Here is a 25,439-nt window from a genome sequence, read left to right on the forward strand (position 1 = left end):
CATCAATTGCTGTTTGCGGAAGAGAGTTCCAAACTTCTACCAGCCTTTGTGTGTAGAAGTGTTTCTTAATTTTACTCCTGAAAGGTCTGGCTCTAATTTTCATACTATATTTTTACCCCTAGTCCTAGAATCCCCAACCAGCGGAAATAGCTTCTCTCTATCTACCCTCTCTGTTCACCTTGCATATCTTGAAAACGTCAATCAAATATCCCCTTAACCGTCTAAATTCCAGGAATTACAACCCTAGTTTGTGTAATAAGGGTACTGAGGACAGTTATATTATCTCCAATGCTGTTGAGATAAGATTGATTGTACTCAACGTAACGTGCCTGGTTTAAAGCGCTGGAGTTCTTTTCCCTGTGATCACGTTGTCCATTTCGGGCTTCTCTTGTGTACCAGAAATCAGTGCCCGCCCTCCCCACTTGACACAAGATGCTAAGGGCCTTGCCCACTGCTCGGCCTGCCGTGTATGTGTAGCTCCGCGGACCTGCGCCATGTTCAGACAGCTGGTAATGTGCCGAAGGTCGCGATTAGCCGGTCGCACCATACCTGCTAACTGCCCGTCTGGCGTCCCCGCTGGTCGGCTAGTGGTAACCAGCGCGGGAGGTCCGCTTCCTCCACTGACTGACGGTAGCACCCCAGCTCCTAGCCCGAGGAAGGTCCTCCGTGAGCCTGCGCCGTCGAGTGGCCCCAACACTTGTGAGCAACGAGGTGGCTCGGGCACCCCACGTGTGAGTACGATGCTAACTAGAGGTCGAGCTTTGAGTCTTGAGGCCCTCTGGAGGAGTGCCTTGTACTCCTGGCCAGTGGGCTGTACGTAATCAGTTCCAGGCCAGGTGCTCCTGTACGACCTGGGCCCTCATGTCGGATTGGTGGCTTTCTCCATTGACCGAGAGCACAGATTGATGCTGGTATAGAGAGAGAGAGCGAGAGAGCAGCTGGGGTGGAGGATAAGATCTCCTGCCCCCCTCCTCACATCCTAAAATTGGCTCATGCTCCAGGAACCAAGGCGTGGCAGAAGACCGTGGGTTTGCAAAGACCGCTGATTTCTCCCCTCCCACCCCGTGTCAAATGATCATCGCGGGCACCATTGCAGAAAGCAACCCTGCACGACCTGGAGCGATCTGGGATTGGCAGGCTAAAACTAGACAGAGGCAGCATCTGCAGTGGCCTATCTGGTGCCCTGCGCCAGTCGCTGCTGATGGGCGAGACACCACTCTCCTTGCCCGCCAGGCTCCTTGACGGGCACCAAGCACGGGCAAGGCAGTACAGCAAGGAAGTAAAGAACTTGCATTTATATAGCGCCTTTCACAACCTCAGGACGTCCCAAAGCCCTTTACAGCCAATGAAGCAGTCTTGAAGTGCAGACACTGTTGTAATGTAGGAAACACGGCAGCCAATTTGCGCACAGCAAGCTCCCACAAACAGCTATGAGATAATGACCAGATTACAGTATTTGTTTTTTGGTGATGTTGTTTGAGGTATAAATATTGGCCAGCACACATGAGGGAGAAAGGAATAAGAACATAACGTAAGACGTAGGAGCAGGAGTAGGTCATTCGGCCCCTCGAGCCTGCTCCGCCATTCAATAAGATCATGGCTGACCTGATCTTGGCCTCAACTCCACTTCCCTGCCCGCTCCCCATAACCCTCGACTCCCTTACCATTCAAAAATCTGTCAATCTCCACCTTAAATATAGTCAATGACCCAGCCTCCACAGCTCTCTGGGGAAGAGAATTCCAAGAGACCCTCTAAGAGAAGAAATTCCTCCTCATTTCCGATTTAAATGGGTGCCCCCTTATTCTGAAATTATGCCCCCTAGTTCTAGATTCCCCCACGAGGGGAAATATCCTCTCTGCATCTACCCTGTCAAGCCCCTTCAGAATCTTAGATGTTTCAATAAGATCCCCTCTCATTCTTCTAAAATCCAATGGCCTAGAAATTCACTATGGCCCCGCCAGCTGGCTAGCGCCAAAAAGTTAGCGCTGGGCGGGAAGCCTATAGCGATCGCCAGATATTCATTGTTAGCGCCCCAATTCGGAAGCGGGCGCTATACCAGGGTGTGCCCGCCTCCGCTTGGTGCGCTGACACTGAATATCACCGCTCTTGGCGCCGCTGCACCCAGGCGCTGCGCAGCAGCAGGCTGCGGTACTGCAGGCCTCCTCCTTCTCTTAAGGGGGAGCTGCCTGCAACGGGGAGATCGCCGCTGGATAGTGCCGGCAAATGAGCCCGGCACCACGGAGAAGTGCCGGGCTCGCGGAAAACAGCCGGCAATGCCGCGGGGGGGGGGCGGTGGAGGAGGCCGGGGAAGGAGGTGCGGGCAGGCTGCCGCCGCAAAAGCGGCCGGCCGCACCTTCCGCTTTAAAGCGCCCCACTAAGGCAGCAGGACGGCCCCGTTTTCTGGTCGCTGTTTGCGGCCGCTTCGGAGGAGGCGGCCGCAACTAAATATGGGGATCGGCGCGATTTCGGGGCGGAACCGGGGCACTGCGCACACCGATGACGTCATCGGTGCCGGCGCAGCGCTAACGGCTACCGCCGCGCTGAATATCTGCGCAAACTCATTTTTGGCGCAAACTCACCCTTTAGGCGTTAACTGGGCGCAAAGCTGGCAGCGCCTTAATGAATTTCTAGGCCAATGAGTATTGGCTCAACCTTTCTTCATAAGACAACTCCTTCATCTTCAGAATCAACCTAGTGAACCTTCTCTGAACTGCCTCCAATGCAAGTATATCCTTCCTTAAATAAAGAGACCAAAACTGTACGCAGTACTCCAGGCGTGGTCTCACCAACGCCCTGTACAGTTGCAACAGGACTTCCCTGCTTTTATACTCCATTCCCTTTGCAATAAAGGCCAACATTCCATTTGACTTCCTAATTACTTGCTCTACTTGCATGCTAACTTTTTGTGATTCATGTACAAGGACCCCCAGATCCCTGTGTACCTCAGCATTTTGTAATCTCTCCCCGTTTAAATAATAATTTGCTTTTTTATTTTTCCTACCAAAGTGGATAACCTCACATTTTCCCACATTAAACTCCATCTGCCAGATTTTTTCCCACTCACTTAGTCTATCTATATCCCTTTGGAGATTCTTTGCGTCCTCCACACAATTTGCTTTCCCACCTATCTTTGTATCGTCAGCAAATTTGGCTACATTACATTCGGCCTCTTCATCCAAGTCATTAATATAGATTGTAAATAGTTGAGGCCCCAGCGCCGATCCCTGCGGCACCCCACTAGTTATTGCCAACCTGAAAATGACCCATTTATCCCGACTCTCTGTTTTCTGTTAGTTAGCCAATCCTCTATCCATGCTAATATATTACCCCCAACCCCGTGAGCTCTTATCTTGTGTCGTAACCTTTTATGTGGCACCTTATCGAATGCCTTCTGGAAATCCAAATACATGACATCTACTGGTTCCCCTGGCTCGTTACATCCTCAAAGAAGTCCAGCAATTTGTCAAACATGATTTCCCTTTCATAAAACCATGCTGTCTCTGCTTGACTATATTATGATTTTCTAAATGTCCTGCTACCACTTCCTTAATGATGGACTCCAGCATTTTCCCAATGACAGATGTTAGGCTAAAAGGTCGGTAGTTGCCTGCTTTCTGCTTCCCTCATTTCTTAAATAGGGGCATTACATTTGCGGTTTTCCAGTCCGCTGGGACCTCTCCAGAATCCAGGGAATTTTGGTAGATTACAACCAATGCATCCACTATCTCTGCAGCCACTTCTTTTAAGACTAGGATGCAGGCCATCGGGTCCAGGGGACTTGTCCACCTTTAGTCCCATTAGTTTGCCTAGTACTTTCTCTCTAGTGATAGTGATTGTTTTAGGATCCCCTCTCACCCCAATAGCCCCTTGATTATCCATTATTGGGATGCTTTTAGTATCTTCTACCGTGAAGACCGATACAAAATATTTGTTCAAAGTCTGCCATTTCCCTGTTTCCCATTATTAATTCCCCAGATTCATCCTCTAGGGTACCAATGTTTACTTTAGCTACTCTCTTCCTTTTTATATACCTGTAGAAGCTCTTGCTGTCTGTTTTTATATTTCTTGCTAGCTTACTCTCATAAGCTATCTTCTCTCCCTCTATCATTTTTTTAGTCATCCTTTGCTGGTTTAAAAAAATTTCCCAATCCTCTGGCCTTTCACTATTCTTCGCAACATTGTATGCTTTTGTTTTCAATTTGATATCATCCTTTAGTTCCTTAGTTAGCCACGGATGGTTCATCCTTCTCAGAGTCTTTCTTTCTCACTGGAATATATCATTGCTGAGAGTTATGAAATATCTCCTGACATGTTTGCCACTGCTTTTCTACAGTCTTGCCCTGTAATGTATTTTCCCAGTCCAAGTCTGCCTTCATACCTTTGTAATTACCTTTGTTTAAGTTCAGGACACTAGTTTTAGACCCAGCTTTCTCACCCTCAGACTGAATTTAAAATTCTACCATGCTATGATCACTCTTCCCAAGAGGATCCTTCACTTCGAGATCATTAATTAATCCAGCCTCATTACACATTACCAGATCTAAAATAGTCTTCTCCCTGGTTGGTTCCACAACATATTGTTCCAAGAAACCATCCCCTATACACTCCAAGAACTCTTCCTCAGGTCTACCTTTGCCAATTTGCTTTGTCCAATCGATATGAAGATTAAATTTTCCCATGATTATAGTCATACCTTTCTTACAACCTATTATTTCTTGATTTATACTCTGTCCGACAGTGTGGCTACTGCTTGGGGGCCTGTAGACCTTACCTTTATTATTTCTTATCTCCATCCAAACTGATTATACATCTTGACCTTCTAGGCCAATATCATTTCTCATTACTGCACTGATCTCATCCCCTTATTAACAGAGCTACACCACCTCCTTTTCCTTTCTGCCTATCCTTACGAAATGACAAATACTCCTGAATATTCAGTTCCTAGCCTTGGTCACCTTGTAACCACGTCTCTGTAATGGCTATCAGATCATACCCATTTATTTCTATTTGTGCTGTCAACTCATCTATCTTGTTATGAATGCTGCGTGCGTTCAGATATCGAGCTTTTAATGTTGTCTTGTTATCATTTTTCCCTACTCTGACCCCTCTTTCTGATGCACTCTTATGTGTATAGGCTCTGTCCCTTCCTGTCACATTCTGGTTATCATTACCCCTATCACTACCCTGCACTTTTGCCTTCTCATTTTTCTTTGACTTTTTTAATTTCTGCTCAGCGTATCCCTCTCCCCCACTATTTATTTTAAAGCCCTATCTACAACCCTAGTTGTACGATTCACCAGGACACTGGTCCCAGCCTGGTTCAAATGAAGCCCGTCCCGACGGAACAGCTCCCTCTTATCCCAGTACTGGTGCCCCAGGAATCAAAACCCATTTCTCCCACACCAATCTTTGAGCCACTTGTTCATCTCTCTGATTTTATTTACGCTATGCCAATTTGCATGTGGCTCAGGTAGTAATCCAGAGATTATTACCTTTGTGATTCTGTTTTTTAATTTAGCCCCTAGCTGCTCATACTCCCTCAGCAGCACCTCTTTCTTTGTCCTACCTATGCCGTTGGTACCTACATGGACCACGACAACTGGATCTTTCCCCTCCCACTCTAAGTTCCTCTCCAGCCCAGAGGAGATGTCCTTTACCCTGGCACTGGGCAGGCAACACAGCCTTCGGGACTCACGCTCTTGGCTGCAGAGAAGTGTCTATCCCCCTAACTATACTGTTCCCTACCACTACCACATTTCTTTTTGCTCCCCCCACTTGAATGGCTCCCTGTATCACGGTGCTGTGGTCAGTTTGCTCATCCTCACTGCAGTCCCTGCTCCCGTCCACACAGGGAGTAAGAACCTCGTAACTGTTGGACAAGAGCAAGGGCTGAGGCTCCTCCACCACTACCTCCTGGGTCCCCATACCTGCCTCGCTCGTAGTCACACCCACCTGTCCCTGACCACGGACCAAATTTGAATTAATTAGTCTAAGGGGTGTGACTGCCTCCTGGAACACAGCATCCAGGTAACTCTCCCCCTCCCAGATGTGTCGCAGTGTTTGAAGCTCGGACTCCAGCTCATCAACACGGAGCCGAAGTTCCTCAAGCAACCAACACTTACTGCAAATGTGGTCACCGTGGACCTCAATGGTGTCTACCAGCTCCCACATGTTGCAGCAATAACACATCGCCTGCCCTGCCATCTCTAATTAAGTGTTTAAGTTTTGAACGTTAAGTTTTTAATCCCGGCTCTTAATTTAAACCAATGCCCAAGAAAACAGAGAAATACTGACCAACCAATCACTTCCCTGCTTTCCTGTGACATCAATCCTTGTTTTTGTTGTCGGGTCCGCTGCCTCTGCTCCTCTGCTGCGCTGTTTATTTGCTCCACCTCCGCTCTCATTCCCGCAGCCTCTGCCTTTTCCCTGTGATGTCACCTTTTATTTTTCTCCGAATGCGGTTGGGTGTATTCACAGAGCCGAACTCCCGCTGGCTCTCTGTCCCCTCTTGTGCAGATTTTTAACTCCTGCTCTCCTGGAGGCTGACAGAGATAGAAAAAGAAGAAAGGAGCGCCTTCCACTCCTCCTCACCGAACTCCCTTACTCACCAAACTCGCAGGCTTACACTCTGTTCCAAGCTGCACTCCATGACAACTGCACTCTAGCCTTCCTTGTTTATACTACTGAGATTTATGAGTCAGCTCTCTGGCAGTTGCAGATTCAGATTAGACCAGTTAATTAACTAACTAGCCCCACCCGCTCTCCAGCACAGAGCTTGCTTTGCCCTGCCCAAGCCTGGAACAAACTTAAAACTTAAAAACAGTAAATTTAAGTTAAATGCTAATTGCAAGCGCACAAGACTAGATTTTATATTAAAAAAGGAGATTAAGCCTTAAGATTCACTCCCTTACTCACCAAACTCGCAGGCTTACACTCTGTTCCAAGCTGCACTCCATGACAACTACGCTCTAGCCTTCCTTGTTTATACAAGGGTGGGTGGAGGCTCGTGTGGATCATAAACACCGGCACAGACATGTTGGGCTGATTGGCCTGTTTTTGTGCTGTACATGCTATGTAGATTTCAAAAATAGTGGAAAATGCAGGAAAAACATGCCAAAAATCTCAAATTTTCTGTTAATGAAAATTACCCTGGTGAAACTAACCTCCCTCATCAGGTTTTCACATACTGGGAGCTTGTTCCTTAAATTTGAGTGGAGGATTGTTGGTTGCAACAACAGCTGAAGTTGCAGCAAGCCTGCTGACTTGTGGGCACGGTAGCATAGTGGTAATGTCACTGGGCTAGTAACCCCGAGCCCTCGACTAATGATCCAGAGACAGGAATTCAAATCCCACCACAGGCAGCTCCAATTAAATAAATCTGGAAATAAAAACTAGTGTCAGTAATGGTGACCATGAAACTATCAGATTGTTGTAAAAACCCCTCTGGTTCACTAGTGCCCTTCAGAGAAGGAAATCTGCCGTCCTTACCCAGTCTGGCCTATATGTGACTCCAGACCCACAGCAATGTGGTTGACTCTTAACTGCCCTCTGAGGTTCAAGAAGGCGGCTCACCACCAGCTTTTCAAGGGCACTTAGGGATCGGCAATAAATGCCGACCTTGCCAGCGACGCCCACATCCCACGAACGAACAAAAAAAACCACCCCTGAGTGACCCAGTTTTCCTTGCCCTCTGATTTCTAACTCTCTTCCACAGTTGCCCCGGTCAAAAATAAGACGTGGCTCTGTGGAAGTGGTGGGATTCACTGCCATGTAAGAGTGACATTTGGGCCGAATGGTCCGGCTCCGTGTTGAATTTTGGCGAAGAGCAGGGGGAATTCGCCCCGGTGACATGGGCCAATATTTATCCCTCAACCAACATCACTAAAAAAAACAGATTATCTGGTCATTATCACGTTGCTATTTGTGGGAGCTTGCTGTGCGCAAATTGGCTGCCGTGTTTGCTACATTACAACCGTGACTACGCTTCAAAAAGCACTTTGGGATGTCGTGAAAGGCGGTATAAAAATGCAAGTCTTTCTTTAAATAATTTGCATTCACGTTGGAAAAGGCCTGTGCTGCGAAATTAGGCTGCCAACCATTGAACTACAAGCACCGAAGGTGCCATTCAGTCTTTCATGTCTAAGCCACCTCACTGCTGGAACAAGCCAAAGCAAATCCCACTGTCCAGCTCTCTCCACATCTCCTGCAGCTTCTCTCGGCTTCAAATGTTTATCCACTTTACCTCCCCCCGCCCCCCCCCCCCCCCCCGCCACCGACAAGGTGTAATGGACTCGACGGCTCCAGTAACTCTGGATGAAGAGATTTCTCCTGAGCTTAATGAAACAGCTCTTTTTTTAAGAAAAATAATGCTGTGGCCGTGCTGCAACTCTGGTTCCAGCTGGAGATCTCCAGGTGAAACCCAACACCAGCCACGTCGTTGATTGTTTCCACAGCCTGGGAGAGATGAAAGACCCCCGATCCTGTTCCCCATGCTAAGATGGCCGACATTGGGAGTTGCCAGATGTGCTGAAGTCACAGCTCCGAGCTTAACCGTGCACGTGCAACATCTGCTTTCACGATTAGATTGTGTTTGCGGTCGGCTCGAGCCTGTCACACAGCAGCTGAAACAGATTATTCCATCCCTCACAACGAGGGAAGGGTCACCCGTGAAGGGTTATTTTTTTTTGCCGGGGGTTGGGCCCTGCCTTTCATGTAGGTCAGAGGTCAAGGAGAGAAAAATGTCCTGGGATCGTCTCCAACCTAACACAACATTGCAGAACGTTTTGCTTTGTTTTCAGTAGCCCATGAATTCTTTTAACCCTTTGTGTGTCAAATGGCAAGGTTTGACCGCTTACACAATCACAAGGTGTTCCACCTTTTACGTCCACCTTCCTCTCTCTCTTGCAAGATTTATTTAATCAGCAATAAGGATGAGGTGGTCCGAGCTGAGACCTGTTCATGGCTGGCCACCGAGCAGCACTGAAAGGGGTGACTCCATGCCTACTTACAGCTCCCGTGCTCTCCTTGTACAATGCTTATCTCATGTCTACCTCTCTGTTAGCTGTGGAGCCTGGGGCTCTGTGAGAACGGGTTGAAGGTCACAATGAGTTGCTAACGGTTTGGGCTGTGAAGTGAATCTTGGTGGTGATGCTCTCTGGCAACTATTGACGTTGCCTCACAGATTTCCCAGGAAGTCCTGCTGTTTGAAATCCTGCTCAGCCGTGTTGCTTTTTGCTACTTACATTCTCTGTTCTCCTCCCAAAGGTCCGATCGCAGCACTGGAGTCTCATCATGGAAGGAGTTGTGCCTTCCGACAAGGCCAATTACACCTGTGTGGTAGAGAACAGATACGGCAGCATCAACCACACATACCAGCTGGATGTCGTTGGTAAGAAACTTGGACCTTTTTAATGAGAAAACCTTTAAAAATGTTGTCAAAAAATGTCCAGATAATAGGTGATTGACCTTATCCATCATAAACAGGTCGTCTTCCATCTCTTTGAAGAGCTGAGGTCCTGTTGCACTGTTTTGACTTTGAGTGTCGAAATCACAACCGCACGTAACTATCTTCTTCGTTTCTCCCAAGAGCGATGATGCGTTACGAACCGTTTGTGTGCATATCCCAAGTTGCCTCCTTTTCCCTCTTGCCCTCCTCCCTGGGCCATGCCTCATATAACTGGTGTTGTTCTGTACCTGACTGCAGGATCTGCGTGACTAGCCCAGGGAGTGACTGAGCTCTCGGTCTCTTACTTCTCCTCGGCCGCCACAGTCGAAGTCGGCAATGTGACGTGTTGGCCTGCTCCGTTCTGAGACGCAGCTTGGAGTTGGAGCGCCGGTCGCTGGTGTCACGCGTGATTTATTGGGCAAGGCCCTCAGACCCAGGACTTTAACAATGGCCCTCAATAAAATCGGCAATTGTTACCCTAACAATTATGGCTTTGTTCAGCTAAATAGGAGAGCAACAGACTTGAGGGCCATGACTGTAGGCAGATGGAGTTACAAAGTGGGAGTACCTTCACCACACGGACTGCAGTGGTTCAAGAATTCGGCTCACCACCATCTTCTCAAGGGCAACTAGGCATGGGCAATAAATGCTGGCCTTGACAGCGACGTCCACATCCCACGAATGAATATAAAATAAAATTCTGTCCTGCAGTGTGGCATTGACGTCAAGATAATTGGCAAAACAACCAGAGCGGGGATGAGGAAAAAAAACATTTTTCGCAGCGAGTTGTTAGAATCTGGAATGCGCTGCCTGAAAGGGTGGCGGAAGTGGATTCAATAGTTGCTTTCAAAAGGGAATTGGTTACATACTTGAAAAGGAGAAAGTTGCAGGGCTGTGGGGAGAGAGCAGGGGAGTGGAACTAATTGGAGAGCTCTTTCAAAGAGCCGGCATAGGCTCGATGGGCTGAATGGCCTCCTGTGCTGTATGGTTCTGTGATTTTAGTTGCTGAAGTTATGGCTTTGCGCCCCTGTGCTTCTCTCTTGTTTGATTATGGCAGCGAAATGAGTTAACTCCGCTCATTGGGCCTTTATAATGTGCACTTACGTCGCGTGGAATGCACTTCCCCTTTATGGGTTGCAGCTTTTGCATCTGGAAGATAATAACCCAAGAGTAAGTAGTGGGGCGAGTGAGGGGAGGGAGGAGGAATAGAGCAGGGGGGTGTAAAAGTGTCCCACTGTACTGCTCCATGACTCAATCAGAATTGGACGGTTGCTTCTTCTCCGGGAGTTCAGTCCCAATGAGGGAACGCACACATAACTGGGCGGCTTCCAAAAGCAGAGCAAGCGAACCATTTAAAACTGATTGAATTTGATTACATTTCTTAAGGTGAAGGAGTAGGAAAGAATTCCATGCCCAACTGAAGCAGAGGGCCTTCGCTAATGCTGGTCAAATGCAGCTATGACAGGCTCTTTGTTAAATTACTAGGCCTGTGTTTGCTTGGTTTGACCTTTGACACACACTCCCCTCGGTGAATCATCTGCCGTGTTTATTTTCTCTGTCCTTGATGGGTCATTCACCTGCCTGGGTCAGAAAAGGAAGCTTTTGTGTTGATGTTTGGCAGGCCTGCCTTTCAATGGACCCACTTATTACTCGGGAGTTTATTTCTGGCCGTGCTTATCTTAAACAGACAGGAAACTCCCGCCTCCCCCTCCCCCCACCTCCAGTTCATCAGTGTTTGCGATCTAATATTGTCCAATTGGCTCGTACGATACATTCTCTTTCGAAGCCAGTTTGGGGTAGAGGAAGGATTTCGTTCACTGTACCAAACGTAGCCAGCTCTAATCTCTGCATTAGAAACCTGCAGGACTCTCAGCCCCAGCTGAGAGGCAATGGATGTACAATATCTGCAGCTTTGTTTCATGCCTTGTTTCAAGCCAAGGTTGGTTCTAAGTCAGAAAACTGGGGAGAGGTAGAAATTCGTCTCGGGCGATGGCGGTATCGGATCAACCGCCCGTTATACGCAGCGTCTGATATTCAGTTCCATTGACGGGCCAAATTTATCCTTCAACCAACATCTCCAAAAAAACAGATTATCTGGTCATTATCACATTGCTGTTTGTGGGAGCTTGCTGTGCACAAATTGGCTGCCGCGTTTCCCACATTACAACAGTGATTACACTTCAAAAGTACTTCATTGGCTGTAAAGCACTTTGCGACATCCTGCGGTTGTGAAAGGCGCCATAGAAATGCAAGTCTTTTATTCTTTCTCTCTAAATGGGATGAAACATCGGGGTCAGTGACTAGCTGAGCACTTGGGAGTATTGAGAAAGAATGATCATGCATCTCTCTTCTTACAGATGGGTTCAAATGCACTGACGGCAGCTCCATTAATACAGGACTCTCCAGCCCCGTGTTGGGGGAGGATGGAGTGATTTACATCTACATTAGCCTCCTTCCTAACAAGTACACAAAAACAGCAGCAATAAATCCTCAAGCTTACAAACTCTTGTGTGTTCATTATACCGACAGACTCCCATTACTTGCCCTGTTCTAATTGCTCCCCCCCTACTTAGCATTGACTGCCCGGGCGCTTTAAGGGGAAGAGGGACAGGTTGTAAATCAGGCCCGTTTGTCCCGAGCTTGTGACCGTTATCATTTCGCACTTTGACGTAAAGGTTTGTGTATTCGATACTGAAGCTGCCTGTTGAGACACTATGAAGGAGATGTGGATGTCCATTAGTGGGGCAGGAAGAGTTGTAATTGAGAAACGAGTCTTGGTCAGGAATGCCAGTGAAAGCAGCGCAGGTTCCACTGGTAAAAGAACATAAGAAATAGGAGCAGGAGTCGGCCATTCGGCCCCTCGAGCCTGTTCCGCCATTCAGTAAGATCATGGCCGATCTTCTACCTCAACTCCACCTTCCCGCCTATCCCATGATTCCCTTATGTGCTGGAATAGTTCCCAATCCCACGACCTCTACCCCCTAGAAGGACCAGGGCAGCAGGCGCATGGGAACACCATCACCTCCAGGTTCCCCTCCAAGTCACACACCATCCTGACTTGGAAATATATCGGCCGTTCCTTCATCGTCACTGGGTCAAAATCCTGGAACTCCTTCCCTAGCAGCACTGTGGGAGTACCTTCACCACACGGACTGCAGCGGTTCAAGATGGCGGCTCACCACCACCTTCTCAAGGGCAACCAGGGATGGCAATAAATCCTGGCCTTGCCAGTGATGGTCATATCCTATGAATCAATGAATAAAGTTGTTCGGGGCAAGAAGGGCTTCTGAAGCAAAGGCAGCGCATTCGCATCCATAAGAAAAAGGAGCCTCCCAGTGGCCCAGGAATTGAATACACTCCCAAGTGTGGCACTGAAACACCAGGAGCTCGCATGCTCCATGTTGGAATCGCAGGCCGTCAGGTTTGCGCTGGTCTGTGCTGGGGTGCAGTGAAAGAAACCAGGGCTCCAGCTCCTGCTTTGAAAGAGAAAAAGAAAGACTTGCATTTATATAGCGCCTTTCACGACCTCTGGACGTCCCAAAGCGCTTCACGGTCAATGAGCTACTTTTGAAGTGTAGTCACTGTTGTAGTGTAGGAAATACAGCAGCCTATTCATGCACAGCAAGCTCCCACAAACAACAATGTGGTAATGGCCAGATAATCTGTTCTAGTGATGTTGATTGAGGGATAAATATTGGCCTGGGACACTGGGGCTAACTCCCCTGCTCTTCTTTGAAATAGTGCTGTGGGGTCTTTTACGTCCACCTGAGAGAGCAGACGGGGCCTCGGTTTAACGTCTCATCTGAAAGATGACACCTCTGACAGTGCAGCACTCCCTCAGCACTGCACTGGAGTGTCAGGCTAGAATTTTGTACTCAAGTCTCTGCAGTGGGATTTGAACCCACAACCTTCTGATTCAGAGGCAAGAGTGCTACCCTCTGAGGCACAGCGGGCAGGTGTAAGAGTTTGCACGGGGGCTGTGATGCGCTCTACAGAGAGCAGTGCTTGGCTGAAACCTGCCATGTGAGGCCTCCGCGGGGCGAATAGCTACCTGGGCGAGGCACCAGAAGGCTGTGGGCTGAGCTTCTACAAGAGGCGGCACCGTCGGGAGAAGAAGGGAGGAACGTGTGGGGGGGTGGGGACTAGATTTGAAAGGAAACACAAGCTAGATCGTAAAGTCGATACTGTCAACGCTTGCCGGGTCGCAGAAAGCACAACTTTCCAACGACCCCCCGGGCAGGGGTTTTGTTTTCCCTGTTGTTGTTTTAAAGAAATATTCAAAACAGACAATGTCCCCATTCTCTTCTGGCTCTCATCTTTCTGTCTCCTCACTTGCTTGACTGCTTGGAGAGTCCTCGTGGACTGAACCTGCCCACACGGGCAAAATGGCGGCAAGCCGGCAGTTCTTTAAGCTGTGTCGCCCGCTGCTCCACCTGTTATCAGACTTCTGAATTTCTCTGTATTGACTTGCTTGCGATTCCCGTTGAGAGTGCGCTCTGTAAAAGCGATTATGGGGTTCGAGTGCGGTTTGTCCTTTGGGGAGCTGATGCTGCCTTTAGGAAGTGATGGCACCTGTTCACCGGTAGTCTGTTCATGGCAGTAAGGGGGGTCCCCCAATAAATAGTTTGAAAATGGTTGTTTTGAAGCTGTTTGGATCGAGGTCTCAGTTTCTGACCTCTGTTTGACTGAACTTCACGGTGTCGCAATTGGGAATTTCCGATGAGGGACATTAAGCAGATGCCACCTGCCAGAAGGTGCCCAGTAGCTGGACAGTGCGCCTGACATTCTTTAGGCATTCGTGCTGGTGGCACTAGAATCGGGCCTCGAGGGGCGGGCCGTTAGCCCGTTATCGGGTCTCTGGCAGCCCCACCCTGTGACCGGCGGGCAGAGGAAGCAGGAGAGTGGCGGACGGGCACAGCCTGGCACTGGCAGAGCCCTGGGATCCCACTCCCCTGGGGACCACCTCCAATTTATTCACTCGCCTCCCCCTCACTCTCTCCCGTGACCCTAGCGGCGAATTGTAGGCACAGCCTGGTGCGGGGCCACTCCAACAGCACCGCATGTGGGGCAGTCAAGCTCAATTCGAAAACCAGGCCCTGTTCCCTTTGTGTTTAAGGAATTGCCGCGGGAGCTTTTCAGTTGCGCGCTGACTGTTCCAGGACACAATGCCTGGTTTTTCCCCCGCCCAGACACATCCCGGCCCTTAACCCTGTTACACGCCAACCCCACAGGGTCTCAGCAACCAGAGTCCCATTCTGCAGCTTCCCCCAGCCTCAGCACCTCAAGCCCTTATCATGTAGAGACGCAGTTTGTGTGTGCGTGTGTGTAACGTGAGTGTGTACGTGAGTGAGTCCACGTGCATTGCTTTGCATGCTAATCTAAAACATGCGACAGGAAAATAAAGGAAATTGGGAGGTTCTTTTTTTTTGCTCAAAAGATCACCCATGTGCCACATTACAACGGGTTAATGGCTTCTGCAGCCTTCGGTTGAACAGCTGCTGAAGAAAAGGCCCACATGCAGCGCGGCTTTCAAATTCATAGACCCCTGAAGGCCCTGCCTCAGAATTACCTAAATGCTTGGGGGCCTGGACACTTTAAAATGAATGGAATGCCGAAACGACATTCGATAGCAGCTGACATTCGATTCACCCAGCTTGTCAGGCAAGCTGCGAGAAAGAGAGCGTTCTCGATAGGCCCTTGAAGAAAGCGGGTATTATGCCTACCAGTTCGTTTCTGCTTTTTATTTTGAGGGAGGGAAATGGTTAATACTCCTCCTGTTTTCGACCTGTTTGGCCTGATCTTTACGGCAGAGTAGAAAGCCATAATAGCTGCGCGCTCGGCCTCCTGCCTGCTTTGTTTGAACCCTCTGAGTTGGCCTCATAGCTCTAGGAACAGGAAGCTGTTCAGGCCTAATAGGAAAGAAAGGGAAAAGGGATGCGAGGCACTTCAAAAGTACACGGTGTAATTGAAGGCGGATGTCGGGAGCATATTGATAGCTCAGCGAAGGAACGCTGGGCTCTGTAATATTTACAGCTGGAGGTTTGCCGTGATTTAAGGTTTCAGGAGCAGCTGTCCTGTGACGGCGTTTAACTGGGGAGCGGCAGAAACCAAACGGGATTCATTTCATGCGAAACTTCTAATTCAATTGAGACCTTTTCATTTATTGCTGAGGGGGAGGGTTGGGGGTGGGGTTAACTAGTTTCAATCTAAGGCTTCTCCGAGGTCGGATACTGCAGCCACCTTGCCTGCCTGGTACTTGACTGTAACTTCTACCGCTTCAGGTTTGAGAACCACTTCAGACTTTGGGGAGAGCTAAATAAGAGGGGCTTGATAGGGAAAGTGCTGTTTAGTTGCTTTATGTGGACACTCGCCATCTGTATGTCTCTGTTCCATATCTCTCTGCATTTGTTTCCATCTATAAATCTGTTCCTGTCTTTCTGTCTCCCTCTGTCTCAGTTTTCCTTCTCTCTCACCTTTCTCTCTCCTTGTCCCTCTTTCTCTCTCCCTCTGTGCATCTCTCTCTACTTTTTCTCTCTCTCTCTCTCTCTCCCTGTCTTGTCTCTCTTTCACTTGGTAGAGGAACAAAGGGATCTCGGAGTACAAATACACAAATCACTAAAAGTTGCGCCACAGGTTAGCAAGGCCATAAAAAGAAACCAAGCACTAGGGTTTATTTCTGGAGGGATAGAATTGAAAAGTTAGGGAAGTTATGCTAAACTTGTATCGAACCTTGGTTAGACCACACTTGGAGTACTGTGTACAGTTCTGGTCGCCATATTATAAAAAGGATATAGAGGCACTGGAAAGGGTGCAGAGAAGATTTACAAGGATGATACCAGAAATGCGAGGGTATACATATCAGGAATGGATGAACAGGCTGGGTCTCTTTTCTCTTGAACAGAGAAGGCTGAGGGGTGACCTAATAGAGGTCTTTAAAATCATGAAAGGTTTTGATCGAGTGGATACAGAGAGAATGTTTCCACTTGTGGGGAAGAGCAAAACTAGAGGCCATCAATATAAGATAGTCACCAAGAAATCCAATAGGGAATTCAGGAGAAACGTCTTTACCCAGAGAGTGGTGAGAATGTGGAACTCACTACCACAGGGTAGAGGCATATAAGGAGCGGTTAGATAAGCATATGAGGGAGAAGGGAATGGAGGGTTATGCTGATAGAGTTAGATGAGGAAAGACAGGAGGAGGCTCGAGTGGAGCATAAATGCCGGCATGGACTGATTGGGCCGAATGGCCTGTTTCTGTGCCGTATATCCTATGTAATGTTAGCGCTTGTTATCGCTATCTGTCTTTCCATTTCCCTCCCTCTGTGTCAGTATGTGTGTCGTTCGTTCGCTCTAGTTCTCGCTCTCAGCCTTACTTTAGTGGAGAGATGTTAGCCAGAAATCAGGCGTTCCAAAGGAGCAGGGGGATACGCAATGGGTGATTTGGCCGAGCGCACTCAGGGCCTCAGCAGCTGGTAGTAAGAAAGACTTGCATTTATATAGCGCCTTTCACAACCTCAGGCGGTCCCAAAGCGCTTTACAGCCAATGCGATACTTTTGAAATGACACTGTTGTAATGTAGGAAACGCGGCAGCCAGTTTGCGCACAGCAAGCTCCCACAAACAGCAATGTGATAATGACCAAATAATCTGTTTTCGTGATGTTGGATGAAGGATAAATATTGGCCAGGGCACCAGAGAGAACTCCCCTGCTCTTGTTTGAAATAGTGGCCATGGGATCTTTTACGTCCACTTGAGAAAGTCGACGGGGCCTCAGCTTAACGTCTCCTCTGAAAGACGGCACCTCCGACAGTGCAGCACTCCCTCAGCACTGCACTGGAGAGTCAGCCTAGATTTTTGTGCTCAAGTCTCTGGAGTGGGACTTGAACCCATGAACCTTCTGACTCGGAGGCGGGAGTGCGACCCCCTGAGCCACGGCTGACAGTATTTGTTGACACGGGAGGTACTTGTTGAGGCCGGAGAGCAGGACGTCAACCAGGGATGATATGTGGCTCAAGGAGATTGGGAGGTAGATCTTTTTCCAAATGATTTCATATTTAAACTCCTTTTGTCACATACTTCCACACAGACTTCACCTGGGATGTATTTTCAACCAATACACAGGCGCTCTCTGTGAATGTTGTTGTATGTGCGGAGTTAGAAACTAACAGTTGTCTATTAACCATAGAATCATAGTGAGCAGCACTTAAACTTAAACATTGAATGTGCAAATAAGTGTAGATAGGGTGAATTGATGGAATAAATAAGAGATTGCAAAGGAAGTTCAGTTACGTCACAGTAAATTCAGCATTAACTGCCTGCAGATTATAAATTTACATGTGAAATCAGTATCTGCAATTGATCTAAATTGGCGAGATTCATTTAGGATTAGACTCCTTAGATAGCGGACACGTTAGCAGCATTAGACAGCCAGCCTATTGAATAGATTAATGTCTGTATGCATGTCGTCATTTGCAATGTTTCCAGAACTTAAAGGACCTTGTCCTTATGAGCAGGCGTGGATGAACAGGTTGCCTCACCTTCCTCTGGGCTGTCAGAGCGATGAACCTCTGTTTTTAGAGGTGTTATCCATTCCTTCTGCTCCTGGTAAAGTCACATTCTGTGCTGATAGCTGGATCTCGACTTAAACCTCAGCTCTCTTGATCTCAGCAAAACTTGTACACCTAAGTGACACTCTTGTATCTGGCTGCTTTAGCTATTCAATCTTAACTTCTGTAAACTTTCTCTTCTACAAAGACTGCAACAAAAATCTACTAGAAGAACTAGATCTAAGCTAAGAACTGAAGACTGAGCAACAGTAGCAAAAATACTATCTTGTATATCTCAATTTCCAACGGCCTTTCAATTCTATTGACCGATCTGAGTGACACTTGTTTTTTTTACCCTTTTAGTGTCAGTCACCAGATACTGGCCCCGTTGGTAACTCTGAATCCAAATCAACGACGCTCCTGTGCTTTGACATGCCAGGTCGCTCACTAGCTTCTCCGGTACTTGCTAACAAAGGGAGGTGGCACACAGATCCAGATAAGGCAGGACATCTTCATGTCCCCCTTGATGAGCTATTAGTCCTGATGGCTTGTCTTGCACCCCTGGAGAGGACTGTTTACAGGAAACTTTCATTTAAACGGAGGTTAAATATCCGGAACGCTCTATCCACCGGCAAAATTCAGGAGTCGGTTCCGCTAACTTTTTTTACTTTTCGTTGCTTTTTTTCTCCATTCGTAGCTCTGCAAGCGTCTAGCTGAAGCTGTTGCTTAGCTACAGAGACGCTTGCAAGCTGTGCCGACTGTTTTGAGGCTGTTGCTAAGCGACAGGGTTTGTTGCTTCAGATGGAGCTCTGAGCTCCGTATGTTTTAACATTAGCGCTCGTTTCACCGGCAGTGTTGATCGACCGGCACCAGCTCGGTCCTATCAGTGCCGGATACCAGAAAGTTTCCTGTAGTTGGTATAAGCTCTCAGGGTTTAATTAGCAGTAGCCCTTTCCTTACTCAGCATTCAGGCCTGACTGCTGACTCCATGTTGAGGATGCGATGTCAATGCAAGTTGTTAAAGAGTTTTGATTTTTCTCTTTCAGAACGGTCTCCTCATCGGCCAATCCTGCAGGCTGGCCTCCCGGCCAACAAGACTGTGATTGTGGGCAGCGACGTGCAGTTTGCCTGCAAAGTCTACAGCGACCCCCAGCCGCACATCCAGTGGCTCAAGCACGTGGAGGTGAATGGGAGCAGACTGGGGCCCGATGGCTCGCCCTACGTTCTGGTCCTCAAAGTAAGTTTTCAGCTGCTGCTCAAACACTTTGTGGGTTGACTTTGTGTGAATGAGGCGTCCTCAGTGTCGGTGTGGAATGACCCTGTAGGATTACAGGAGGGAGAACATTCCTCATCCACTTCCATCAAATCCGGTTAAGATTATAACGCCCTGTAAAGAATTGGTTGGATCGTAATAGGTTATTACCTAGAAACCTAAAAGAGGGTGATCAGAGTCGAGGGAAATCCAACAGGTGGCGTCCTGCTCCCAGCGTTAACCATTCATTCTGGGTATAAGTAGAAGGAGTTACAAGGAAGAGTTAAAGATAACCCTTCCCCTTAACATCAGCCATTCAGGCTAAGGATAAGTAGGAGTAATGCACATTCACCCTTCAGTGTCAGGGTAACGATAAGGGCTGATGTGTGCTCACCCTGACCTCAGCCCTTTAGGGTATTGGTACGTATAAGGGGTGGCATGCACCGATTCCAACCTGAGAGCTTGGGGGGTCTGGGGTCATGTACAGAGAGTGATGTGTGTGCCCGCAGATCAGTATTTGGGACCTCCGAAGAGCAACAGGTGAACTAAGCAACTGCTCAGTTTGAGGAACGGCCAGTGACCTCTGGTTTTGTGACTTGCACTGAGCTATGCCACCATACTGGCTAACCCTTTGTACTCACTGTCGCACTCTCTCCCCACCCCCAGCCCATGGATATGTTAATGAAAGGAAAATGGCAGCAATTACTTGACGACCGATTCAGGTTCCGGGATGTGTGGTCTGGACGGAAGGAAAGCATGGTCACCCAGACAGAAATTGGTAGTGATTTAACGATAAAACTGCAACAAAGCAGTCAAGTACAAGGCCACAAAGTAATCTAGTACAAGGCCACAAACAATGCTTGCCAATGGAAATGACAGCATTTGTTAAACTGGGCAGAAACTGAGCTAAAGTTATGACGTGGAGAAGTTAATCACATTCCAGAAGGCTGGCATTTATTTACTGTCTTCATATTCCGATTACCCAGGCCTGAAGCCAGTGTATTGGAATGAAACAGGTTTTACTGCACAGTTGGCATTGCAGAGTCGGGGCTATCTCGGCATGTTCAGGTTAAGAGTACTCGCCCATCAGTTTTACTTCTGACGATTACCCTGGTCTTGCCCTAGCAAGGCGGTAATAGAGAAAAGCAACTCAACGCACTCGGCTAAAGGCAGCATCTGAAGTCCTTTGCACCATTCAGCCAGGCCCCAGAAAGATAGCCACAGGGTCATAGTATCAGCAAGGTTACATGGTTTTACAGATTCTCATTGACTGCAATGTTGTGCTGACGATGTGGTGAATGCCAACTTGTGAGGCGGGGACAAGGCCATCTTCTTGAATTGTGGCCCCCACTGTGACGTTAGCTCTAACGGTCATTTTTAACCTTTAATCATATGGGGACATCACTGGAAACCAGTGTCCATTTACACCCTCGCTGGTTTAAGTCCATTTCAGTCCTTCTCTGATGATTCCGTTGCTGGTTTTCATTGAAGGTTCTGCCCAGCTGTGTTTGTATTGAATTTTCTCCCAATTCCTTTGGTTTCCCTTTCCCTGTCGAACCTTCCGCCTAAAAACGGAACATATCCCATTCTCCAGCCAAAGGGACCGCAGGCTGCTTGCTGCCAGGGTCTGTACCAAGTGCGAAGAGGTCTGTGGAAGCAATTCAGATGGTTTTTGCTCCCACCCACCACCCCCCCCCCCCCAAAAGTTTGTGTGGAGATAATTTGTCTCCAGTGATTGTCTCCTCGTTTTCCCTGACTGTGCAGCACGAGCCCACAAGCTGCTACTGCACAATGTTGTTTCAAAGTTTCCTGAACCGAGAGACTGCCCCGTGCAATCAGAAATGTTGGTCAATCCCAAAATGGAATGAAGAGAAACGGGCAGGAAATTTTGGTGGACAACCTTTCGCCCAGTGAAGGACTAAAGTTTGAAAATGGCCTTTTCCTTGAGCACCAGTTTAGTAGACCTCAGTTGCCATGTTAACGTAACGGTGGTGGGATAGTTGGTTCTTCATCCATTGACGATCTACAGAGGTCTTTCCTGTCCCAGCTCCAAATGCCAAAACTCCACAAAAATGGTGGTTTCCCAACCATAATGTCTTCTACTGTGTGGCTTCAGGCCTTCCAGGTTTAAAACTAGAGCTGTGCGAGAGCCCATATGTTTCTCTCCACTGCCCCGAATCTTCAACCCTCTTCATCCAAGTTGTACTTTGGTGTTGACCAGATTTTCACAACTATGGTTAGGCGTCCAGATCTGTCAGCTTCTCAATCATAGCTGGGATGTTTGACCATTCAGAAAGGAGCTCAGTCCTGTGACGGTTTAGCCGGTTGGAACTTTTTATTAAATATGATCTCCGGATATGGGCAAGGCCACATTTGTTGCCTATCCCTAGTTCCCCCCGGGACGGTGGTGGTGATGGGCGGCCACCTTGAGTGGCGATCGTTTTACCACTGAGCGACTTGCTTGGGCCACTTCAGAGGGCATTTAAGTATTAACCATGTCGTGCGGGACTGCGGTCACGTAGGGAAGCCCAGCTTGCGGGGTGGGGGGTGGAGGGTTTGTAGGCGCCCCTCCCTGAGGGACATGTGTGAACCAGCTGGGCTTTTAACATCAATCCAGCAGGTTTCATGGTAATAATTGATTTGCAGTTTTCCAAATACAATTTCTTCTTCCCCACCCCACACCCCCCAAAAAAAAGATAGGACACCCTCCACCACCCTCTGGTGACTTTTCAGTGGAGTAAGACCCAAGGATGTGTTTCATTGAAGTCTCTTACTTGCAGGTCTACCAACGTTCTCTGTTATTGGTTTGTTCTAGCATTCTGGGATTAATAGCTCGGATGCGGAAGTGCTGACTCTGTACAATGTGACTGGAGCTGACAGCGGAGAGTATATATGTAAAGTTTCCAATTATATTGGTGAGGCCAATCAGTCTGCGTGGCTCACCGTAACCAGCCCAAAGTCGGAAGGTAAAACCTAAAGCCAGAAAACAAGTCAAAAAAAGGGGCTGGGAACGTGTAGCTGGTGAAGAATGAGTGGGTGAAATATTCCATTACCATAACAGTGGTGGAAGCCTTTGTTCTCTCCCCTTTTTCTGCTGTTCATGTGCAAAACCGAAGATGAACATGGAAAAATGCCCACAATGTAGATGAACAGGTCTGTGTCCCTCTTCCTTTGAGCTGCCTTCCTTGTGTTTCTGTTTTGATATTTGTACGTCTCTTCTCTTTCTCTCTCTGAAATCTGAATGGACCCATTGGGGCTACGATGTCCATTGTGTTTTTGCTTTGACCATTAATACCCTTCTAAACCAGAGCATCACGGAGGTTTACAGCGCAGGAGGAGGCTGTTCGGCCTGTCCTGTCTGTGCCAGCCCTCTGCTAGAGCAGTCCAAAGCTGATGATCAGCCATGATCTCATTGAATGGCGGAGCAGGCTCGATGGGCCGAATGGCCTACTCCTGCTCCTATCTTCTGTGTTTCTATGATGGGAAACGTGCGAAAATGATGGGACTGGAGAAGAGTGGGTGGTGGATCGAGCCTGCCCCTCTGCGCTCTCCCTAAAGCCCCAAGAACCGTAAACCGTTGAAATTCACAATCCTGGGCCTGCTCGCCTCCCACTGCATTCAGTGAATGCGCTCCCAGCAAAGGTCTTTAAGGAACATCAAATTGTTGTTTAATATAACCGCATTCGAAACCAGTCGTACTGAGTGCTTCTGCTGATACATCGTCCCCATGATGACAAAGAAGCAGCTTTAACTGATTTTCTTAGGCTGTAGAATTACTTGTTAGAATTTCTTTGTCCATCTATTGGCTTTTAGTTTGAAATAAAAGCCATAAGTAAAGTACGCAGCTCTCCGAACCTCCTTGCTCTGCTCCAGTCAGGGCGCTGCTTGTTTCCTAGAATGGCTGTGCAGGCTTACGGTTAAATAGTCGGAGCAGCTGAATTGGCCAGACTTCAACACAAATGCTGCATTTTGAGTTGAGCAGCTTGGGCCATTCAAGATCACCCCACACATCCTGCACGAAGTCAATCCTTGACGTCGTCCATTCTGAAGAAGGAATGCAATTGCATCTCAAAAATCTCAGCGTTGGAAAATAACCAACTATCTCTGGAGCTCATTTTCAAATTGGAAGAGTTCATCAACTTGGAGTTCCCGTTCAAGGCTTTCATTTTTCCAAAGGTTCTGCATGCAGCACACTGCTCTTTCCATCTCGCTTCTCTTCCTTTTGTCTCACTGTGTTCAGTAAGTACCTCGGCTTGCAGTTTCCTGTCTCATTTTCTTCATTGCTTTCCCTTCGCGTAGCTTCTGCAGTCTTGACTCGTTCTGAGCATTGTGGGTCCATTTTCTCCATGAGGCCCATCGCTCGCATGTGGAGATGGGTGTGGTAAAACAAAATGGTGGTGGGTTTAACACATAACTGAAGACCTTTTTGCTTCCTAGGACAAGTCTGGACTCCTGGGGTCCTGGAAGGTCACTTATGCACCAGGTGTTGCCTTAACGCAAAACCTCTCGTCCTTGTTGGGGTTGGGCAAATGACACTAATAAGATGGTTTCTCCAGCTGAGTCTCTCCACAGTTCTCATGTCGTCTGCTTGTCCGTTTGCTTCCATTTTCTCTTCTAGACGGCCGGTCTTAATACTACGGACAAAGAAATGGAGGCTCTGTATTTACAGAATGTTACTTTTGAGGATGCTGGGGAGTATACGTGCTTGGCGGGTAACTCTATTGGGCTTTCCCATCACACTGCATGGTTGACAGTTCTTCCAGGTACATACTGCTCTTTTCTCTACAATTAACACCTTGAACAAAACCCCATGTTATGCACTGCTTCTAAAGAGGGAGCGAATCATGAAGGGAGAAGAAAAAAGTACCAAAAATTAATTATTTCCAAATCATTTTACCACAGTCTGCAAACACTGTTGTCTGGTAGCAGGCCAACCTTGTGTGAGTATTATATTTTTAAAAAACGGACTCACAATCAACCCAGTGTGTGTTCCTGTTTACTTAGGTCTATATCTAGCGATAAAAAGACTGGCGCAAGTTTCTAGATCATAAGTTGGGTTCATCTCAGTCCATGACCACTCGTAAATAAACTAGTCAACTGCGCTCAAGTGAGAACCGCCTATGTTAAGTGACTAGTTTAGCAGTAAATATCCCAGGGACCATTTCTACCAAGGATGGCCCCACCCTACGTTCTGTACTGAGCAGGGACTCCCCAGAACTAAAATGTTTGCTTTCCCCTGTTTAACTTGTGGAGTGATGCTCTATTTCTGAGACTGAATATGAAATGGAGGGGAGTTGAGAACAAAAGAAGAATCAAATCAAACAAGGCTCCGAAACCAGTGTTAGAACGAGGTGTAGGTCCAAGTGTCTATTGGATGGTTGATGTTCCATGGATCAGAGATGTTCCAACATAACATGCTGAAGTATTGGTGTTAAGCCAGTTGCAAGTTATCTGCAAAATGTGCTAAAGATGTCTTGTGACCCTTGGTTTCTTGTTGGACTTGTACAAATTTGAGTCTACGTGGACTCCTCTAAGTTTCAATTCCTTGCATCATATAATGCCGGAGGTCACAGTGAAGGTTCAGCGCTGTATTAGCAAAGCATGGAATCAAACCAGGGATCGAAATTCAGGCTGAGCTTTAAACAGGTCAGATTCAGGGTTTGGTGAATGGAGATTAGAATCTCTGACCGGGGAGACAAACAGCCATTGAGTTGGAATAAGAACTCGGCACAGTTGAGAGCAGGTTTGGAAAGGCTAGGCTTGGCTCAACTTAACCTGTTGGTGTTCAGGCATCACTATTAGGACATGTTAGGTAGCTTGAAGGGAAGGCAATTAAAATATCCGGGCAGATGTAAAGATTCCTTTTGTGAGTTGAGACTCCCATTTTTGGTAGAGGGAGCTTTCCAAACTTCACATTCCTGAGGCCTCCTAAACTCCTCTTAAAGTCTTAGCAGGAACTCCATGTTGCAGACTCATTACTCAGTGTAAAAACCTATGCAGTATTAAAGCTTTCAAAGGGGACCACTCTGACCAGTTTCCGCACCTTTAGACCTTCCATACATGAGCAGCTCCTCGCTTCAAGAAGCAGTGTGCAAACTCCAAGGCTAGCTAACTCGGTGCACATTACCAGGGCACAGTTGGTATCACCAGGTTCTTTACTACACTGACGACAGTTGAAAAATGGCTGAATTCCCCA

At 47.7% G+C, this 25,439-nt stretch overlaps 1 protein-coding gene across 4 annotated transcripts in view; it reads left to right on the forward strand.

The window, feature by feature from the left end:
- The window catches only part of LOC147097976 (fibroblast growth factor receptor 1-like), a 268,534-nt gene that overhangs the window by 199,320 nt on the left and 43,775 nt on the right, over window positions 1–25,439 (forward strand). For all 4 annotated transcript variants that reach the window (XM_085971154.1, XM_085971157.1, XM_085971155.1 and 1 more), the window contains 3 exons: window positions 9,266–9,389; window positions 19,038–19,228; window positions 23,862–24,006. In XM_085971154.1, the coding sequence (XP_085827280.1) occupies window positions 9,266–9,389; window positions 19,038–19,228; window positions 23,862–24,006 (460 nt within the window). The remainder of the gene's footprint in view (window positions 1–9,265; window positions 9,390–19,037; window positions 19,229–23,861; window positions 24,007–25,439) is intronic.

The sequence above is a fragment of the Somniosus microcephalus genome, chromosome 30, assembly GCF_052327205.1.
Source record: "Somniosus microcephalus isolate GS21.2 chromosome 30, FLI_Smic_1.0, whole genome shotgun sequence".
Lineage (NCBI taxonomy): Eukaryota > Metazoa > Chordata > Chondrichthyes > Squaliformes > Somniosidae > Somniosus > Somniosus microcephalus.